At 43.9% G+C, this 19073-nt stretch overlaps 1 protein-coding gene across 4 annotated transcripts in view; it reads left to right on the top strand.

Annotated features, from left to right (window-relative positions):
• The window catches only part of MTERF4 (mitochondrial transcription termination factor 4), a 213685-nt gene extending 196062 nt beyond the window's left edge, over positions 1-17623 (top strand). For 3 of the 4 annotated variants that reach the window (XM_040348905.1, XM_040348907.1, XM_040348908.1), the window contains exons 2-4: positions 3349-3655; positions 13364-13548; positions 17181-17623. In XM_040348905.1, the coding sequence (XP_040204839.1) occupies positions 3349-3655; positions 13364-13548; positions 17181-17582 (894 nt within the window). In that variant the 3' untranslated portion in view covers positions 17583-17623. Of the gene's footprint in view, positions 1-155; positions 284-3348; positions 3656-13363; positions 13549-17180 lie in introns of those variants that run through there. The other variant, XM_040348906.1, reaches the window with a different exon arrangement.
• The last annotated feature ends 1450 nt before the right edge of the window (positions 17624-19073 follow it).

Below are 19073 nucleotides of genomic sequence, written 5' to 3' on the forward strand. Positions count from 1 at the left end.
GCCTGTGCCCCCCAACAGCCATCCCTAAACACCACAGTTATCTCTAAATGCAGCTTTTTCCTGTGTGCAGCAGTGCTGCTCCTCTCTTCCTGCATTCACGGAAGTCTCTATGAGAACCATAGGAGCCATAGGCTGTTTGCTGTTAGTCAAATGCTGTGAGGAGGGAGCGGAGGGCATGGCCAAGCCGTGCAGTGTTGTATGTCTATGGCCTGCAAGCCTGCTGAGGGGGAACTCGGGGAAGCAGAGGAGTTGAGAGCACCGACAAGGGACTCCAGAATAGGAGGTAAGCCACGCTCTGTGCAAGACCATTGCACAGAGCAGGTCATTATAACTTGTTTGTTTTTTTAATGAAAAACGCAAAAACAGTGTGATCATGAGGACACAATATTGGTATTAGATTTCTCAATCCATAGGAAAGTCTATAACATGGATAAGAAATTGGCGGCAGCTATTCTTGGAGTATAGCCAGCTTTGTGGGAACAAGGGGAAGAGAAAAGGAAGCGCCTCCTAAGTGTAGCAATTAAAACTAGTTTTATTCACAATAGTTTAAAACACTCACAAGATAGTGTAGTAAGTGCACTGCTCTGGTCTATTCTGCCAACACTGCGCTGTGCCGGGGGAACCACTGGAGATGGAGGAGGTAGATGGAGCCTCCTGTGGCCACCAGGAAGTCCAGGCAAACCATTGTGGAACGATGTGACGTCACCGAGAGAGGAGACAGGCTATGCGCTTGGAGCACCAGCTCCTTAAACTGGAATGGGGCTGAACAATTCTAAGGTGCTATTTATACATAGGGGCTGGTTGTGGGACTACAGGGGCCAGAAACACATTTTTGATGTAAACAGCAAAAAATAAAGCAAATTACTACACAGAGCAAAAAAAGACTGGACAATAATTAAGAGACTTTTAGACTGGGTTTGTACAAAATAAAAGGGCAATTATAAAACACCTAGAAAAATCGTAATAAAAAAAAATAAATGAAATAAAAATAAATAATAAGGTATATATGTAATGCTATTGTTTTAACCAGTTGGTAACCGCCCTATAGCCAAAATACGGCTACAGAGCGGTTACTGTACTCTAGGAGGGCGTCAATGTACGTCCTCCCAGAGACTGCGTTGTGCGCGCCCGAGCGGGCGCGCACACGCGATCGCCGGTGCTCGCCGGGTCTACGGGACCCGCAGCAACAGCACTCGCGGTAAGGAGCCAATGGAAGCGGCTCCTTACCACGTGATCGCGCCGTCCAATGACGGCGCGATCACTTGTAAACAAACCGGCGTCATGTAATGACGCCGGTTCCTCCCTCTCCTCTCTGTACCGTTCGGTACAGTGTGAGAGGAGAGGGAGGGGGGGGGGGGATCGGGCGGCAGCAGCAGCCGCCGCACTGTGGGCTGGATCTGTGACAATTGCAGTCACAGATCCAGCCATCCCTGCGCAATACTCTGCAAAATAAAAAAAAAAGATGAGTGCAATACTCTGCAATACCCCACCCCATACTCTGCAATACCCACCCTGGGGGGGTGGGTATTGCAGAGTATGGGGTGGGGTATTGCAGAGTATGGGGTGGGGTATTGCAGAGTATGGGGTGGGGTATTGCAGAGTATTGCACTCATCATTTTTTTTATTTTACTCTGCAATACCCACCCCCCCATACTCTGCAATACCCACCCACCCATACTCTGCAATACCCACCCACCCATACTCTGCAATACCCACCCCCATACTCTGCAATACCCCCCCCCATACTCTGCAATACCCCCCCCCCATACTCTGCAATACCCCCCCCCCATACTCTGCAATACCCCCCCCCATACTCTGCAATACCCCCCCCCCCATACTCTGCAATACCCCCCCCATACTCTGCAATACCCCCCCATACTCTGCAATACCCCCCCCATACTCTGCAATACCCCCCCCCATACTCTGCAATACCCCCCCATACTCTGCAATACCCCCCCAATACTCCGCAATACCCTCAATACTCCAATACCTTGCAATACGTCGCCTATGGGGATTTTTAAGTAGCAACGTTTGGCGCAATTTCACGAGCGTGTGCAATTTTGAAGGGTGACATGTTGGGTATCTATTTACTCGGCGTAACTTCATCTTTCATATTATGCAAAAACATTGGGCTAACTTTACTGTTTTTTTTTTTTTTTAAGCACAAAACTGTTTTTTTTTTAAAAACACGCGTTCAAAAAATTGCTGCGAAAATACCGTGCAAGATAAAAAGTTGCAACAACCGCCATTGTATTCTCTAGGGTCTTTGAAAAAAAAGCATATATAATGTTTTGGGTTTCTATGTAATTTTTTTAGCAAATAAATGATGATTTTTACATGTAGGAGAGAAATGTCAGAATTGGCCTGGGTGCTCCAGAACGCCTGATGGTGCTCCCTGCATGTTGGGCCTCTCTATGTGGCCACGCTGTGTAAAAGTCGCACACATGTGGTATCGCTATACTCGGGAGGAATAGCAGAATGTGTTTTGGGGTGTAATTTGTAGTATGCATATGCTGTGTGTGAGAAATAACCTGCTAATATGACAGAAACTAGATTTTTTTTTTTTTTTTTACAGAATTTTCAGTCTTTTTTCTTTTATAGTGCAAAAAATAAAAACCGCAGAGGTGATCAAATACCACCAAAAGAAAGCTCTATTTGTGGGAAAAAAAGGACAAAAATTTCAGATGGGTACAATGTTGTATGACTGAGTAATTGTCATTCAAATTGTGAGAGCACCGAAAGCTGAAAATTGGTCTGGTGATTAAGGGGGTTTTCGTGCCCAGTGGTCAAGTGGTTAAACAATATTATACATGTTAAGAGCGTTTGATCAGATAGAGTTAATAAAGGGAACTGATATTTGGCAATATCAGTTTGTGCTGGGAGGGGATATTTGGAGTGGAGGGGGTTTGTACTCTGATGGGAAATTCGAGGGGTATAGGTTTTGTGCTCAGATTTTTTTTTTTGGGGGGGGGGGGTGGCAAGAGGGAGTATTTGAGATGGGGGGGGGGCAAAGACTTGTGCTGGGAGGGGAAATTTGAGAAGGGGGGCGATTTGTCCTGTGAGGAGGGAGAATGTATGCTTATGGGGTGAGCATGGCGGTTAGTGCTTTTTTGTGGGGGGGCACAGTTTGGCATGTTCACCCTGGGCTCTAGATGACCTTGTCGCAGCACTGTATTTCTGTCCCTGCAATTGATAAGGAATCTGCCCATCTATGGCACAAAGTACTATAGTAGAGCTTTAGGGCTTTGCATTTTATTTATACAGAATATTTGTTTTAGAGTCACTGTTTCCATCTTGTGTATTCCAAATGTGATGGGTGATCAGCTTCTTATCCTGTGCTTCATTTAGGTGTCTTTATGTCTCAGAAACCGGCTTCTTTTTAGTTGGCCAAGTCTATGCTTGAGACATGTGTCCATTGTTCCTGCTGTCAGACAAGAGCTCTTGGATCTAGGCTTCTCAGAGACACAAGCTGAAAGGATCTTGTCTATGAAATGCACAGTACACAGCACTTCCACCATCAAGGAGCTGCGTGTGGTAGGACTGAACCACAAAACAATATTAAGAATTCTTGAAGAGAAGCCAGAGATTCTGAAGACAGGAGCCAAGCAAGTGAGGGACAAGGTTGACACTCTGAGGAGCCTAGGGCTGGGAGAAGGTAATCCTTCTTTTTTTTTTTTTTAAGAATTGGCTTATCACAAAACAATATATTAATTGTATTATATGGCACAACACTGACTTGATATGTAAAGGTAAGTTAAAAATCAATGCCTTTTTGCTCTTCTGGATCTTAATGTTTACTACCCAGCTGCCCTATTATCCCATTTTTTTATTTTGATAAAGAGGATATTGAACAATATATCAACTTGGCATGTACGCAAACTCCTGGTTTGGTTATACACCCTTTTTAGATTTTTTTTAAGTGACTATCGAGATCTAACTAGCATTGGAGGTCACAAGGGGCTGGTTTATCACCATTGTAAAATATGGGAAGTGGCATTACACAGGATGAAAGCTCCATCTACTCATGCCCACACACCCCTTTGGGGCAACTCGTGCTTACCAACACTACTCACCTTACCTGATATTGAAGTGTGGATTACTCATGGAGTTATATACCTCTCCCAAATATATAGCATTAGTGTCAGGTCATTTCAGGATCTCAAGTTGGCCTTTAACATGTTCTTTCACTTCTTCCAGCTTCGCCACATGCTGCTTGTCCAATTTGGAGACTCGATCCACAACCTGACTTCTTTGTACCCATTAGATGTCCTCCTGGGCGCAGATTCTAAGAAATTAACGTCCACCTTTTATAGCAGCCTTCTCCAACCAGCGATGACTGAACTAACCTTTCAGCTAAAAACTCAATGGATGGCGGCCGTGGCGGAGCTGGAGGACAAAGGGTGGGAAGATGTCCTGGCATCTTGTAAATTTGGTTTTCCCCAAACTATCAGATTACCCAATTATACATATACATATATAATTACACAGATCCTATATAACCACAATCCCTTTATCTAGCTATAAGCAGCACTATGACCCCTCCTATCCTAGATGTGGAGACTCTAGTGGCTCTTTCTTCCACTTACTGTGGTCCTTCCCCGTCATTCAGGATTATTGGGTGTGACAGACCTAACAAGTAAGCCTCTTACCCACTGACTATGGGCCCTGGCTTTTGGAGGAACACTGATCTTTGGGAGGTGTGTGCCTGGTGGATCCTTGGGTGGTCTTGTTTCTAATTAGGGTTTATATCTTCCCAGAATGCACAGACTCCGGGAGTCTAGGCCCAGGATCCATGTTAAGGGCCAATGCCACGTAAACACGATCCGAAAATCGGACGACAGATCGTACGACTTTTTTCGTTTACTAGTCGCAAGTAGAAATTGAATAGGTTACTAAAGTCACGAAAATTCTTGTATGACAGAAAAAAAAAATCGCAAGTGATGTCGTGTTGTAATGTATTTGTGTAGTATTTTCGGACGATAACTGTACTGACCAAACGAAAATCGTACGATCTGGTATCATACGAGGAAAATTTTCGTGCATGTCCGATAAAATAATATCGGATGAACTGTCATGATCGGCTCGTCCAACCCTGTACTAACGATCCGATTATTGGAAGATTCTTCCTCAGATGACATTTTTCGTTCAATATTCGGATCGTGTGTACGTGGCATTAGATGCCACATTTCCATTTGGTTGTGCAAATGAACTCACCTGTTGCCTGCTAGCAAACTACTGTGGGTATGTTGAACTTATTTGTGATAATGTGTAGTCGTGTACATTGTGAGCTCGGTCCTAGCCAGTCTGACCTGGAATGAGATCTCTGATTAATCTCAACATTGTCCAGTTGGCTAGTTGTTTAATCAACTCAATGTTTATAGTATATGTTGGTTGTTTAGCTATGGTAATGATATTCCTGTGTACAGTTTGTATTGTTAGGGTAATATAATCAGGAAGGGGGATGTCCTCCTGTAGGGTATAAAGTATGTGTTTGAGTTTCAATAAAAATAATTCCTTTAGAGTTTACCTCACTGCTTGGGGTAAAAAGAGCTGGTATTATCTCTCGATCTGCTCAGGACGGTTTGGAGGGCAGGAGGCGCTGGATGGTGAACATAAGCACCTAAGCGGGTTGCCCAAGCGGTTCCGTCACACTGATCCGATTTTTACATGACCAAATGGGTTCCCTGTTGAACTTATGCCCTAAACATTGCTTGCTGGGCTTACTCCCTGATTGGGACAGTCCCAAACATCACATTTTCCTCCAGGAAACACTGTTTAAGGCCAGACTGTTGTTGGCAAAGGTGTGGCTTCTTTCCACCTACAGTCTGGGAATGGATGGTGGCTGTCAATCTGTCTTTGCCCTATAAGAGGGTCCTTTTATATACACAGAAAATGTCCAGCTAATTACCATAATATCTGGAATCGTTATTAGATCTAGCTTTCACATTCACAGAGGAAGAACCAGTAACCAATTGAGTGTCGAAATATTGTACAATCCACCTCCTTTACCATTCATAGATAAATATAAACTGATGCGAGTTTTGCATTATCCCTGAATGTGTCGTATTATTATGGTTGTACACATAGTAGCACACTTAGAACACTGAACTGGATTTTCGATATTTATAGACCCCCAGCTATTACAACTATTCTTTGCAACATCACGCACTGTTGTTTTATGTATTGCTCATAACCTTTGTACATCTATTTTCTTATTCAATAAAGAGTTTGTTGGGTTAAAAAAAAAATAAAAATCAATGCTTTCCTGCATGGAAGTGACAAGCTCTTACGTTTTGGAAATGTACCCAAACTTCTCAGCTCTTCCCAACTGCTATAACCTTTACAAAATAAAGTGACCATGTTACTCTCCTCCAGAGGATTTACCATGTCTACCCTACATTCAATACTTTCCTCTTTTCACCCTGTTACTACAGAGGTTGCCAAACTCTTCTTGGGTGCCTGCCTAACCACCTGCCATCTGGGCCACATTCCCACAACTACTCCTGTCACCACTCTAACTTACACTCACTGGCCACGTTATTAGGTAAATCTTGCTGGTACCAGAGTGGACCCCCTTTTACCTTCAGAACTGCCTTAAATCTCTGTTGTATAGATTCAACAAGGTGTTGGAAACATTCCTCAGATTTTGGTGCATATTGACATGATGATATCAGGCAGTTGCTGCAGATTTGTCGGCTGCACATCCATGATGCAAATCTTCTGTTCCACCACATCCCAAAGGTGCTCTATTGCAGTGGTCATCAACCCTGTCCTCAGGGCCCACTAACAGGCCAGGTTTGCAAGCTAACTGAAATAGATCACAGGTGATATATTTTTCTGCTCAGTGATTGCAGGATTCTAGTCTGCATCTCCCCAAGGCAATACATAAAATCTGGCCTTAGTGGGCCCTGAGGACAGGGTTGATTGTGCCTACACGTCCCAACCAAAAAACAGTGGATAAATCAGGTTAACTACATTCTTGTACAAGAATACCTGACATATCAGCACAGAAATGCTACTCGTAAATTTTACTCCATATGGCAGGCCTGGCTGGCACCCCCGCAACTGATTATGGCCCGATTTCTCCGAGCATAGGGGACACTGATATTTTCTGGATGAACAGACTCTATTGGGGGTATTAATTGGTAAGTGCTGTATCCTTTATACTTGCCCTCTGTTTGCTGAGGGGGTAGGTTCAATTTGATGGGTAGACTGGGGGTAATGTTGTTTTCTCCCATCACCTTCCAGGACGGCACCTGAGAGATGATGGCTCATCCCTGCAGGAAACACAATCACATGACAGTTTAAAATGCCCCACCCTTCCCCTTGCTCCCCAGTATTAATTGTGTTTCTCCGAACACAGCGACACGTGTGTTTTGTTAAAAAAAAATATAAAAAACCTAGAGACCGGGGAGGGTCGAAGGTACCCCTGTTGAGACAGGTTTTAGGGAGGCCAGGGAGAGCTGAACTTACCTGTAGGTTTGGTCCAACTCACAGGTCGCCCCAGGCGTGCACCAGTGCTCTGAGCTGCGGGGAGGCGAGCCATCACTGGGTGCTGTTGGTAAGAACCGCCGCCATTCAAATCGCTTTCTCCCGGGTTTCCTAGTTCAAACGCCGCGCTCCAAGCCTCACTCTGAGAACAGGAACCGCGTCACAGGAAGTAGGCGGTTCCCGGCGGCGCAACCCGGAAGTGCCTGTCGGCAGCGTGGAGAACAGCGTTGGTGGTGGAAGGGTCGGCTTGCGGATAGCTTGTTCAGAAGTACCGGCAGCCAGGACCTAGTCACCCTCCTCATGGAAGAGGATGGAAAGACAGACACGACCGCTGGCAGATCCAGGTCGGGGGTCGGTGAGTACTAATCCCCCTGGAAAGGGAGGAGGGAGGCAGCGAGAGTTCCCGACTTTTAGGGAACGGCCAGAGCAGGATCTGGATCCCTTCTTGTCTGCTTCCTCTCCTCCCCAGTACAATCCAGCAGTTTTGGGGGAAGACGGAGTAATGTATGTGTATCTCATGTCTTTCAAAATCCCCCAGCGGAGATCAGGAGGCCTCAGTTCAGTCTCCTGCCGCTACAGGGCATAGTTCCTCTAAAAAGTGTGGGAATTGTAAGGAGAAGCTCCCTAAATCCTACTCAAAAACCTTCTGCTATAAATGTATTAATGCTCTAGCAGGGAAGGAGGCTGCTGCAATGATGAAGAGTTTTCTCGCATCCATGCAGACGGAAATGTTAGCAACAGTCAAAGCTTTCCGGGAGGCCGCTGGGCAGTCAGTACAGACTGAGACAGAGGAACTCACCCCCAGGGAAGGCACTTCTTCTCAAGAAAGTCCTTTCTCTAAGGGTCCAAGTGCCTTCTTTACACCTTCACAGATACCCCCTCTGGGTCAGGCAGAGGATGAAGAAAGTGAGGTAGCAAGTCTATCCAGATCTAGACACAGCTCAGGGGAGGTAGATGAAGACTCCATTAGTCAGTCTCAGGAAGACATGCGACTAAGGAGACACCTCTTTGCTGTAGAAGATCTTGAGAGCCTCCTCCAGGCAATTTACGCCACAGAGGAGATCCCTGAGACCCCTAAACCAACCTCAGCTCAGGATAAAGTTTATAGGGGCTTGGGTGACACCCAGGCTAAGGTATTCCCTCTACACCAGTCCCTTAAGGAGTTAGTCCTACAAGAATGGAGAGACCCTGAAAGGAGAATAGTCAAACAAAAAACCTGGAAAAGAAGGTTTCCCTTCTCCCAGGAGGACGAGGAGATCTTTTTAAAGCTCCCTAGACTTGATGCGGCTTTGTCGCAAGTCACTAAATTGTCTGATCTCTCCTTTGAGGATGCTGGTAACATCAAGGATTTGATGGACCGTAGGGCAGAATTTCTCCTTAGGAAGGCTTGGGAAGCCAATTTGGCAGCTATGAGTCCAGCCTTAGCAGCAGCATGTGTAGCCAGGAATACCGATATATGGGTGGAGATGCTCACCGAGCACCTGGCTCAGAACTCTGAGGCAGAGGAGGTGGTAGAGTCACTTACAGTGATAAGGAAGGCGATTGCTTACCTGGCAGATGCAGCAATTGAATCTGCAAGAGCATCAGCCAAAACAGCAGCCCTGATTAATTCAGCTAGGAGGGCTGTTTGGATCAAGGCTTGGGAGGGTGATGCAACATCTAAAGGTAAACTGTGTGGCATCCCCTTTCAGGGTGCCCTTTTGTTTGGCAAAGGCCTAGATGATGTCCTGGCTAGGTCATCAGAAAAAGGCAAACAATTTCCAGTTAAACCCCAAAAAATAAGTTTTCAGGAAAACTTTTCGAGGCCCCCAGGGGCAAGGTAAACAAAAAGCCAAAAAGGAACCCTACAGATGTTGGAACTTTTGTAAAGGGAATAAGAAGAACAACCTGCTTTTCCCTCCTCCAAAAACCGGCGACAAACAGTCTAAGTGACACCGAGATCAAAGTGGGGGGTCGGCTGTCCCAATTCTTTCCCCAATGGAAAAAGATTTCGAACAGTCCTTACATTTGCCAAATAGTTCAAGAGGGCTATCGTCTAGAATTCTTGGCAACACCCCCCTCCATGGTCACCCTTACACATCTTCTCAGGGATGCCCTGAAGAGGTCTGCCCTCATACAGGAGTTAGCCGAGCAACTAGTGGTAGTGCCAGTACCAAAAGATCAGCAGTACCAGGGATTCTATTCCCATGTATTTGTAGTTCGCAAACCATCCGGAAAATACCGTCTAATAGTAAATCTGAGAAACCTGAACAAGTTTTTGGAATACAAGAGATTTACTATGGAAAGTATCTATTCAGTAAGGAAGAACCTCATGAAGGAAGCCTTCATGGTGACCCTAGACCTCAAAGATGCCTACCTTCACGTGCCAATTCATGTGGATCACCAGGCGTACCTGAGGTTTGTGGTGGAAGGAGAAATCCTCCACTGGCAGTTCAGGGCACCATTTGGGCTAACCTCCAGCCCAAGGATATTCACAAAAATCCTAGCAGAAGCAATGGCATTTTTGCACCTCCAGGGTATATCCCTTATACCCTATCTGGACGACTTACTGATTTCAGGGAAGTCAACCATCCAGGTCACGTTGGATTCCAACAAAGCAGTAGCAGTCCTGGAGAGTCTAGGGTGGATAATCAACAAAGAAAAATCCTCCCTCAAACCAGAACAGGTCAAGACCTTTCTGGGATATATAGTGGACACCAGGCAGCAGAGGCTCTTCTTGCCAGAAGACAAAGTGGTAAAACTAGCCTCAGCAGCAGGGGACCTGATAAAAAACCCCAGGCTCTCCAGAAGAAATGTTCTGAGAGTCTTGGGCCTTATGTCAGCAAGCATACCAGCGGTAGTCTGGGCCCAGCTTCATGCAAGGACACTGCATTTCTTCTTCCTGTCTTCATGGGACAGAAAGAGAGAGTCCCTGGACCAGGAAATACTGCTCACCCCTCAGGTCCTGGCTTCCCTGGAGTGGTGGACAATTCACCAAAACCTGAAGAAAGGACGACCATGGGCTCAGTGGAACCCGGTAAATGTTACCATGGATGCCAGCTCCTGGGGGTGGGGCGCCCACCTAGAAAAGAAAAAAGCCCAGGGGCAATGGGACAGCTCACTAGCTCGCAGGTCATCCAACTACAGGGAACTCAGAGCAGTGGGGGAAGCCCTAATAGCCTTCCAGGAAGACATCAAGGGCAGAGAAGTCCAAGTAAGCTCCGACAACTCTACAGTGGTAGCATACCTGGGTCACCAGGGAGGGACCAGATCCAGTCCCCTACTAGAACTATCCAAGGAAATCTTGGAGTGGGCAGAAGGAAGAGTTCTCTCTATTTCAGCCATACACCTAAAGGGGACGAGCAATACAGAAGCAGACTTCCTCAGCCGTCAGCAGTTGAGGCAGGAGGAATGGGAACTGAACCCAGAGGTCTTTCATACCCTGGTTCAGTACTTTGGAAATCGGGAAATAGACTTGTTTGCCAACCGACAAAACAGGAAGGTAGAAAGGTATTTCTCGATTTCCCAAGAACTACAGTCGGAGGGTCTGGATGCACTATCCCAGACCTGGCGCTTCAGGCTGGCCTATGCCTTCCCGCCTGTGGCGCTTATTCCACGAGTCCTTCAAAAACTCAGCAGGTCTCCTGGCCAGATTCTTCTGATAGCACCATGGTGGCCAAGGAGAGCTTGGTTTGCAAACCTAAGATCCATGGCGGTAGTAGAACCACTAAAACTCCCGTACAGGGCAGATCTCCTCAGGCAGGGCCCAGTACTTCACCCAAAGCCGGAATTCTTTCAGCTGGCGGCCTGGTTAGTGAGCACCAGATCTTGAAACGTAAAGGCTGCTCAGAGAAGGTCATAAGTACCCTTCTCATGAGCAGGAAACCAGTAACTCAAAAGATTTATTCAAAAGTTTGGAAGACCTTCTGTTCCTGGGGTAAGGAAAGACAGGTATCTTCAACTTCTATCCCGGTTATCCTGGACTTCCTTCAGGACGGAGTAGACTTGGGGTTAAAAGTTAGTACCCTTCGGGTCCAGATAGCGGCCCTCTCAGTCTATCTCGACCAAAGATTGGCTAAAGAGGACCTTATTGAACGCTTTTTGTTAGCAAGAGAAAGGGTTTCTCCAGTCCAAAAATATAGTTGTCCGCTGTGGGACTTAACTAGGGTGTTAGAGGCGTTATCTATACACCCATTCGAACCTATTGAAGAGGTTTCACTTAAATTTCTAACTTTAAAGTTGACTTTTTTGTTAGCCATTACTTCGGCCAGGAGGGTAGGGGATTTGCAGGTGCTATCCATGAAAGAACCCTTCCTGAGGGTACAGGCAGATAGGATCACTCTTAGAGCAGACCCCCTGTACCTACCTAAGGTGGCATCCTTATTTCATAGGACGCAAGACATTATATTGCCGTCCTTTTGTTCTGAACCAAAGAACGAAAAAGAAAATAAATTTCATTTTTTAGACGTAAGAAGGTGTCTTCTCACCTATTTGGAGAGAACTAAGAGTTTTAGGAGATCCAATCACCTATTAGTTCTACATGCTGGGCCCAGGAAGGGACTGCAGGCATCAAAAGCCTCAGTCTCAAGATGGATTAGAGAAGCTATCTCCGAGGCCTATGTATGCACCGGAGTGGCAGCTCCTATTAAAATCAATGCTCATTCTACTAGATCCTTAGCAACTTCCTGGGCTGAGAAAGCAGGGGCCTCCTGGGAACAAATCCGCAGCGCGGCTACCTGGTCCAGCCGTCATACATTCCTGAAGCACTATCGTGTGGAAATGTTGTCACAGCAAGACTTAGCCTTTGGTCGAAAGGTTCTACAGGCTGTGGTCCCACCCTGAAGGTAGGCCTGTGTATACTTGATTATCCTCTCAGGTGCCGTCCTGGAAGGTGATAGGAGAAAACCTACGTTAGGCTTACCGGTAACGGTATTTCTACGAACCTTCCAGGACAGCAGGCCTACTTCCCGCCCTATGTGGAGGGAAAAGGTAAGTACCTATAAGGACTATGTCCCTTGTGAACCAGTTCAGAATTACTCTAATACATACTGGGGAGCAAGGGGAAGGGTGGGGCATTTTAAACTGTCATGTGATTGTGTTTCCTGCAGGGAGGAGCCATCATCTCTCAGGTGCCGTCCTGGAAGGTTCGTAGAAATACCGTTACCGGTAAGTCTAACGTAGGTTTTTTTATACGGCCTTTTTGATTGGTTATGCTGGGTTGGTGGGATTGTACTTGCCTGCCGGCGCAATGTTTCTTTCTTCTTCTATCAAGATGAGTCATTGTGATGCTTTTGGTGCCACTGTTTGATCCTCTTTGCTCGCATTACTCATGTATTACAGTATTACTACCTACTGTTTATTGAATGTGATCGGCAATGTGTATTTTCTTTTGTTGGCACAATAAATATTTTTTTCTGATAAAAAAAAAAAAAAAGGATTAGCTATCTATTACAAATGGGCCTTACATACTAGCAGTTAATGTGGTGCAACCCTGTAGAAACCAATTAAAAGTCACCATTCCTTCATTTGTGATTGACTGATCTTGATAAGGGTTTGTTTACAGCCAATGCAATTAAAAACGTATTTAGTATAGGGAATGATTTAGCGTATGTTGCCATGCATTTTCTGATGTTTTAGCTGGCCCGTGTTAGAAAATTCAGCACACTCCATGGAACCAAAAATGACATCTAGTGTGAATAAAGCCTTTGTTCATTTTGCATGTTTGTATTCCTGATTGCCCCTGGACTGAATGAATTGGTGAATTTGTTGTATCAGTAAAAAGAAAAACATTTTTTTATTCTCCAGATTAAATATCATAGTATTAATAATTCCTGACAAATGAGTACTCTTCATTACTGTGTACATAATCTTTCTCCCCTCTCTCAATATACAGGATCTCTTCAGAATTCTCTGTCCAGATGCCCCTCCATACTCGCCATGCCCCGCTCCCGCCTGTTAGCCTCAGCTCAGTGTCTGAAGACTCGGTGTCAGTTCTCATCTCAGCAGGTACAGAAAATCCTTAACACCACACCAGAAGCCCTAACCAAAGATCCCAACCATCTAGAGGAGCTCTTCCAAGTGAGTGTGACCTAGATTATCTTCAATGGTTATTTATTTCACTGTTGTACACTATCAGGCCAAAAGTCTGTGAGCAGCTAATTGTCACACCTACCTATATGGCCAACAGTAAGTGAACACCCCTCCGAATTATTGAGTTCAGGTGTTTCCAATGAAGTGTACTGTAATGTTACAGCAAACAGACACATTTTAAACAATTCTGTGCTTCCAACCTTGTGTGCGGTCAACCCTTGTCATGGATTAACAAGTCTGATGTGGAGGAAATGGAGTGAGCGACACAGAACTCTTACCTTTTAATTCTACTGAACACCTTTTGGCATGAATTGGAAAATCGGTAGCAAGCCATGCTTTCTCATCCAACATCAGTGTATGACCACAAAAATGTTAATTTAGCTGATAGGGCTCAAAATTCCAGACACACTCCAAAATCTTGTGAAAGCCTATGGTTTGGGAAATCAGATGTTCAGCAAGCTCATATAGGTATGCTGTATGGGTCTAATAAGCAATAAGACAGCGCTATTACCTCATAGTCTTTCAGAGATCGCAATCTGCTGCCTTTTTCTATTTTTTTTCTTTTCTTGTTTCTTTTTGTGTTCTTAAATTTGGATATTTAGTAAGTATGCTTCTTAGTCGTTTTTTTTTATTTGCTTGCTATTTTAAATGGATTGATTTGCATATATTGGATATAAATGCCATTAGTGGTGACGTGCGCTCATTCTGCCCCTGGAGGATGCCAGTTGACGAAATGCGTAGGACAGTGTTTTAGATGTAATGTCACCACACACACCAGGTCCCTACTTGTCAGATGTTGCAGCTAGAGATTGCCTGGTAAATAGGAGATTGTGTGTGTGTGTTTTTTACCAGTGTCAGTTGTGGCATATTTTTATTAAAGTGTATGGTATACATGTTTTAGAATAAAGTAGCGATGGTTTTAGACCATGAGAGTTCTTTCTTCCTTTGGACCGGGTGTCTATAATTGGATGGAAGTGCCAGCTGATGGCAGGTTTGAAGAGAAATCCACTGAACCCATATGAGCTGTGGTTCCTGCAATCTATATCCATACACGCTATTTCAGGGTTTTTTTCCATTACCAGCCAAAAGCATGAAATAAAAGTTGGATCATGGAAGCGGTAAACCTTTTTCTTTATGTATTATCAGATTGTATAGTGCATGGCTAGCTTTACAGTGCTGGTCATTGAAGGGTCTCCTTACACTGGTGATCACAAACAGAAGGGTCACAAAACACTGGTGATTAGAGGAAAGAATGCCCTTTAATTGGAGGTCACTGGAAAGAATAGAGGGCTAAAAAGGTAACTGGTACTCAGTGGTCACTTGCGATGTCAAGAAAGCAGACTTAACTGTGTTTTCTGCAGTCATTTGCCAAAAATTTTTAAATGTGACAAACAATGTGCTTAAGCTGATAACACACAAACCATTCTTATTTCTCATGCCTTTTATTAAACGCATCCATTAAACATTCACAGTGCTCGAGGAAAATGTAAGACCAGTAATGTCAATGAAAGCTAATTGGAGTCAGTAGTTTGCATAGGTGTGGTTTAGGGCCACTGTGATTGCTAAAAGACACTCAAACATTGTAAGATTGCTGTTCATAGGAAGCATCAGCTGATGTGAACGATGTTTTGCAAAAAGGATCTCTCTGAAGACATATATAATCAAAAGTATTTGATCTGCATAACACAAAATTGTCTATGAATGGAGACAATTTAGTACTGTGTCTACTTCCTAGAAGTGGGTGCCAGCCAAGATGACTCCCAATGCACAACGCAGAATCCTCAATGAGGTAAAGAAGAACCCACAAGTAACCTCTAAAGGCCGGCAAACATCCCAGTTCATGAGTCCACCATATGTAAATCTTTGAACAGGCAGGGTTTCCATGGCAGAACACCACAGAGGAAGCTGCTGCTCTCCAAAAAAACATTGCTGGGTGCCTGAAGTTTGCTAAAGAGCACCTTGGCAAACCACAACCCTACTGGGAAAATGTTTTGTGGATTGATGAAGAAAACATTTTGAATTGTTCGGGAAGAATACTCAGCACTATGTATAGCGCAGCTTACCAACATCAAAATATCATCTCAATGGTGAAGTATGGTGGAGGGAACATCATTATTTGGGCTTGCTTCACTGCCTTGGGGCCTGGACCACTCGCCATCATTCAGCGGGAAAATTTATTTCTAAGTTTACCAAAATATCCTACAGGATAACCTCAGAGTGGCTGAAGCTTAGTAGAAGTTGGGTGATGCAGCAGAACAATGACCCTACGCATTGAAGTCAATCCACCACAGACTTCAGAAAAGAAAATGCGCCTTTTGGTGTGGCCCAGAGCTTAACTCTATAGAGATGCTGTGGAATGACATCAAGAGAGCCATTCACCCCAGACATCCTACAAATGTGTCAGAACAGTAGCAGTTTTGTAAAGAGGAATGATGACAAATTTCTCCTTTAATGTTATGCAGGTCTGATCCTAAGTCATTGCTGCGAAAAGAGGGTTCAACCAGCCATCAACTCCAAAGGCTCACTTACTTTTTCCTCCAGCACTGTGAATGTTTAACCACCCCCTGCCCACGCTATAGTTGAAAGATGGCTACAGCAAGGGCTCACATTGCCAGGAGGGCATCTATGGATGTTGTCCTATGATCACGCTTCCCCTGCAGCACGCATCGGCATGGATCTGTGATCACTGTGTCTTTTGAACACAGATGATCACAGATCAGGGGGAAAAAAACCCATACACAACGGCTCTTTACCATGTGACCAGCTGTGTCCAATTAACAGCTGATCACAGTGTAAACAGTATTTGCTGGTTATCGGTAGTCCTTTGCTCACGCTGACAGCTTGTGAGGAGAGATAACTGGCAAATCCACACAGGGGACATCTACTCTGATAATAGAATTGTTTGTGTTATCAGCTTAAGCACATTCCCCTATAATTCATAAAGACTGGCACAGACAGATTTTGCAAAAGCGTCTCTCATGCATTCTAAAAGTGGTAAAGAATATGCCAAATTCATATACTTGCTTGTACTTGAATTTGGCTCATGCTGCGCCTCTTTTAGAATGCACTTTCGGAAAATCTATCTCATACAATTTTTTCTCTGTATGCCAAGAGAGTCGGTCTTAGCTCTACTTTTTAAATTTGGTGCATTCAATATTGCACAATGCAAAAGTGGTGCATTTTGGAACTACCTGTTTTGCGTACACAAGTTGCTGTCGGAACCAAAAGTGTTGCAAATGCTTCATGAATTTGGTACATTGCAGTACCAAGAGGGATTAATGCCGAAAAAGTAGAGCAGCAGCTTTAATTAATTACCCCCATTGTATGTGTCTATTATTGTGACTTAGATGAGGCTCGGATCACATTTTATGGCAGGTTACTGCAGAAAAACAGTTAATTCCGGGGGGTTCACGTACTCTTTTCTGCCGCTGCATCTGAGAGTCAGAAATTGCTCAATAAAAACTATACCTTTTTTTTAAATAAAAGAAAAAAATTAATTGCTCAATTCTCCAAGAAATCCCTAGCAACTTCTGCAGGAACCCAAGGGTTGCACTGAACTCCGATTTAAGAAAGACTGGTATAGACCCTTTTCCTTGACTGTTGTTTCTCTCATTTTGCAGTATGCATACTTTCGGATGGGTGGGAAACACGGAGACATCATTTCTTCTGGAATTTTCCAAAAATCATTAAAAGAGATTCGAGTTCGGCATCATTTTCTGGAGCGTCTGGGTAGATTCATACCGCCTAACAAAAATCTTCTGTGCCCTCTTACCAACCCAAAAATCAAGGAGGTTGTGCAGTTGTCTGAGGAAGACTTCTTATCACAGGTTGCACGCTCTTCATCAGAAGAGTTCAACATTTTCCAGAAGATTCTAGAACGTGAGGAAAGGGAAAATGCAGAGGTAATGGAAGAGGACGAAGATAATTTAAGTACTGATGAGGAATATTCAGAGAACGAAGAAGAGTCCGACTCTGATGATGAGGATTATGCAGAGAGTGTTCAAGGTGATCAATCAAAATAAAAAAATTATAAGAATAAATAGATATTTTTTTTTAAATACAATCCAATTCATTCTCCTTATTCAGTAGTGCTGTCAAATGATAGTTTAAAGGGTAACCTGTCATGAGGGAAATAGAGCTACCTTTGCTGACATCTCCCTCTAAAAAATGCTAATGGCATGGCTGTTATGCTGATGCTCTGGTTTAAATAATTGGAGTCATTGGCCTGGAGAAAGTAGAAATGTATAATATAAAATATATGGTGGCCTGACTCTTATTTGCTCCAAACTTGTTCCAGAAACATTGATGCTGGGCATGGCCAGATAAGTAGCATTTTTAGGAGGAGGCCAACTAAGGCAGCCTCATTTGTATTGTATTACAGATGAACTATAAAGTAAAAATTCACATTTGATCGTATATTGCATACTCGCCCTTCTATACATTACACATTCCTTTCCTGTAATATTCCAGCGAATTGCAAAGATCACACTTTATTTTCTTACACTATGTCACTGGCCATCTTGTTCAGTCCAGCTAACAGTTTGACCCACCTTTGTGCAAATATACTAAGGAATCACAATTGAAATCTAAATAAATCAACAAATGTACTGTACCTTTTAGGCTTCATTTACACCAGTAGCTCCTAAACTCAACTCCATAAAAGCCTATGTGTCAATGTACACATAGGCTTTTAGGAGCTGCTGCGGTTAGGTGAGGTTCAACCTCCATCTCCTGAAGATGGAAGAACCGTGTTCAGGATAGAAACGTATTGACTGCTGGCCACGGAAAAACACAAAACATCAGCAAAATCATTTTGCGTTTTCCTATGTCTATGGTAGATGTAGGCAGAGTGTACATTCATTTAACTGCTACTCAAAAGCCATCCATATATGGATTGAAATTCCATGCTTAACTGTCCGAATTCGATCCATGTATGGCTAGGGTGGTTACAGGAGAAGTCAATCTACCTTTTAGACTTCTTTACAACTGCCCTATCTACCTATATCCGTTGGAGACTCTTTACCTAGATCGGTGTTGCGGGGTGTCAGACTGACACCCTGCAACAACGATCGCAGCTCAATATCCTGAGGACGTCATATGACGTCCACTCAGGATATTGAAACCACTTTGCTGACGTCTTTTTGCATAAGGCGGGTGGCAAGTGGTTAATATTTACAAATGTTCACCATGTTCATCTCTGGGAAAGTCAGTACTCTTTGTACTATGTGCTTCTATTTGTCACAAAGTTTTGTACAAAGTGACTATCATTTTTTATTTTTTCATTGTTTGGGCAATATACAAATAGATACTAATGAAGGGTTCTGGGATATTTCTCTTACAGTGGCAAACATTTTTGATGCCCTGCAGATTTTGTAACTTTGCCAACTTACAAAGACATGAAGGGTCTATCATTTTTATCATAGGTATATTTTGATAGAGACAGCATGTCAACCAAAATACACATGATGTTGTTATAAATTGAGTTGCAGTTCAGTGAGTAAAATAAGTATTTA

This window comes from Rana temporaria, chromosome 4 (genome assembly GCF_905171775.1).
Source record: "Rana temporaria chromosome 4, aRanTem1.1, whole genome shotgun sequence".
NCBI lineage: Eukaryota > Metazoa > Chordata > Amphibia > Anura > Ranidae > Rana > Rana temporaria.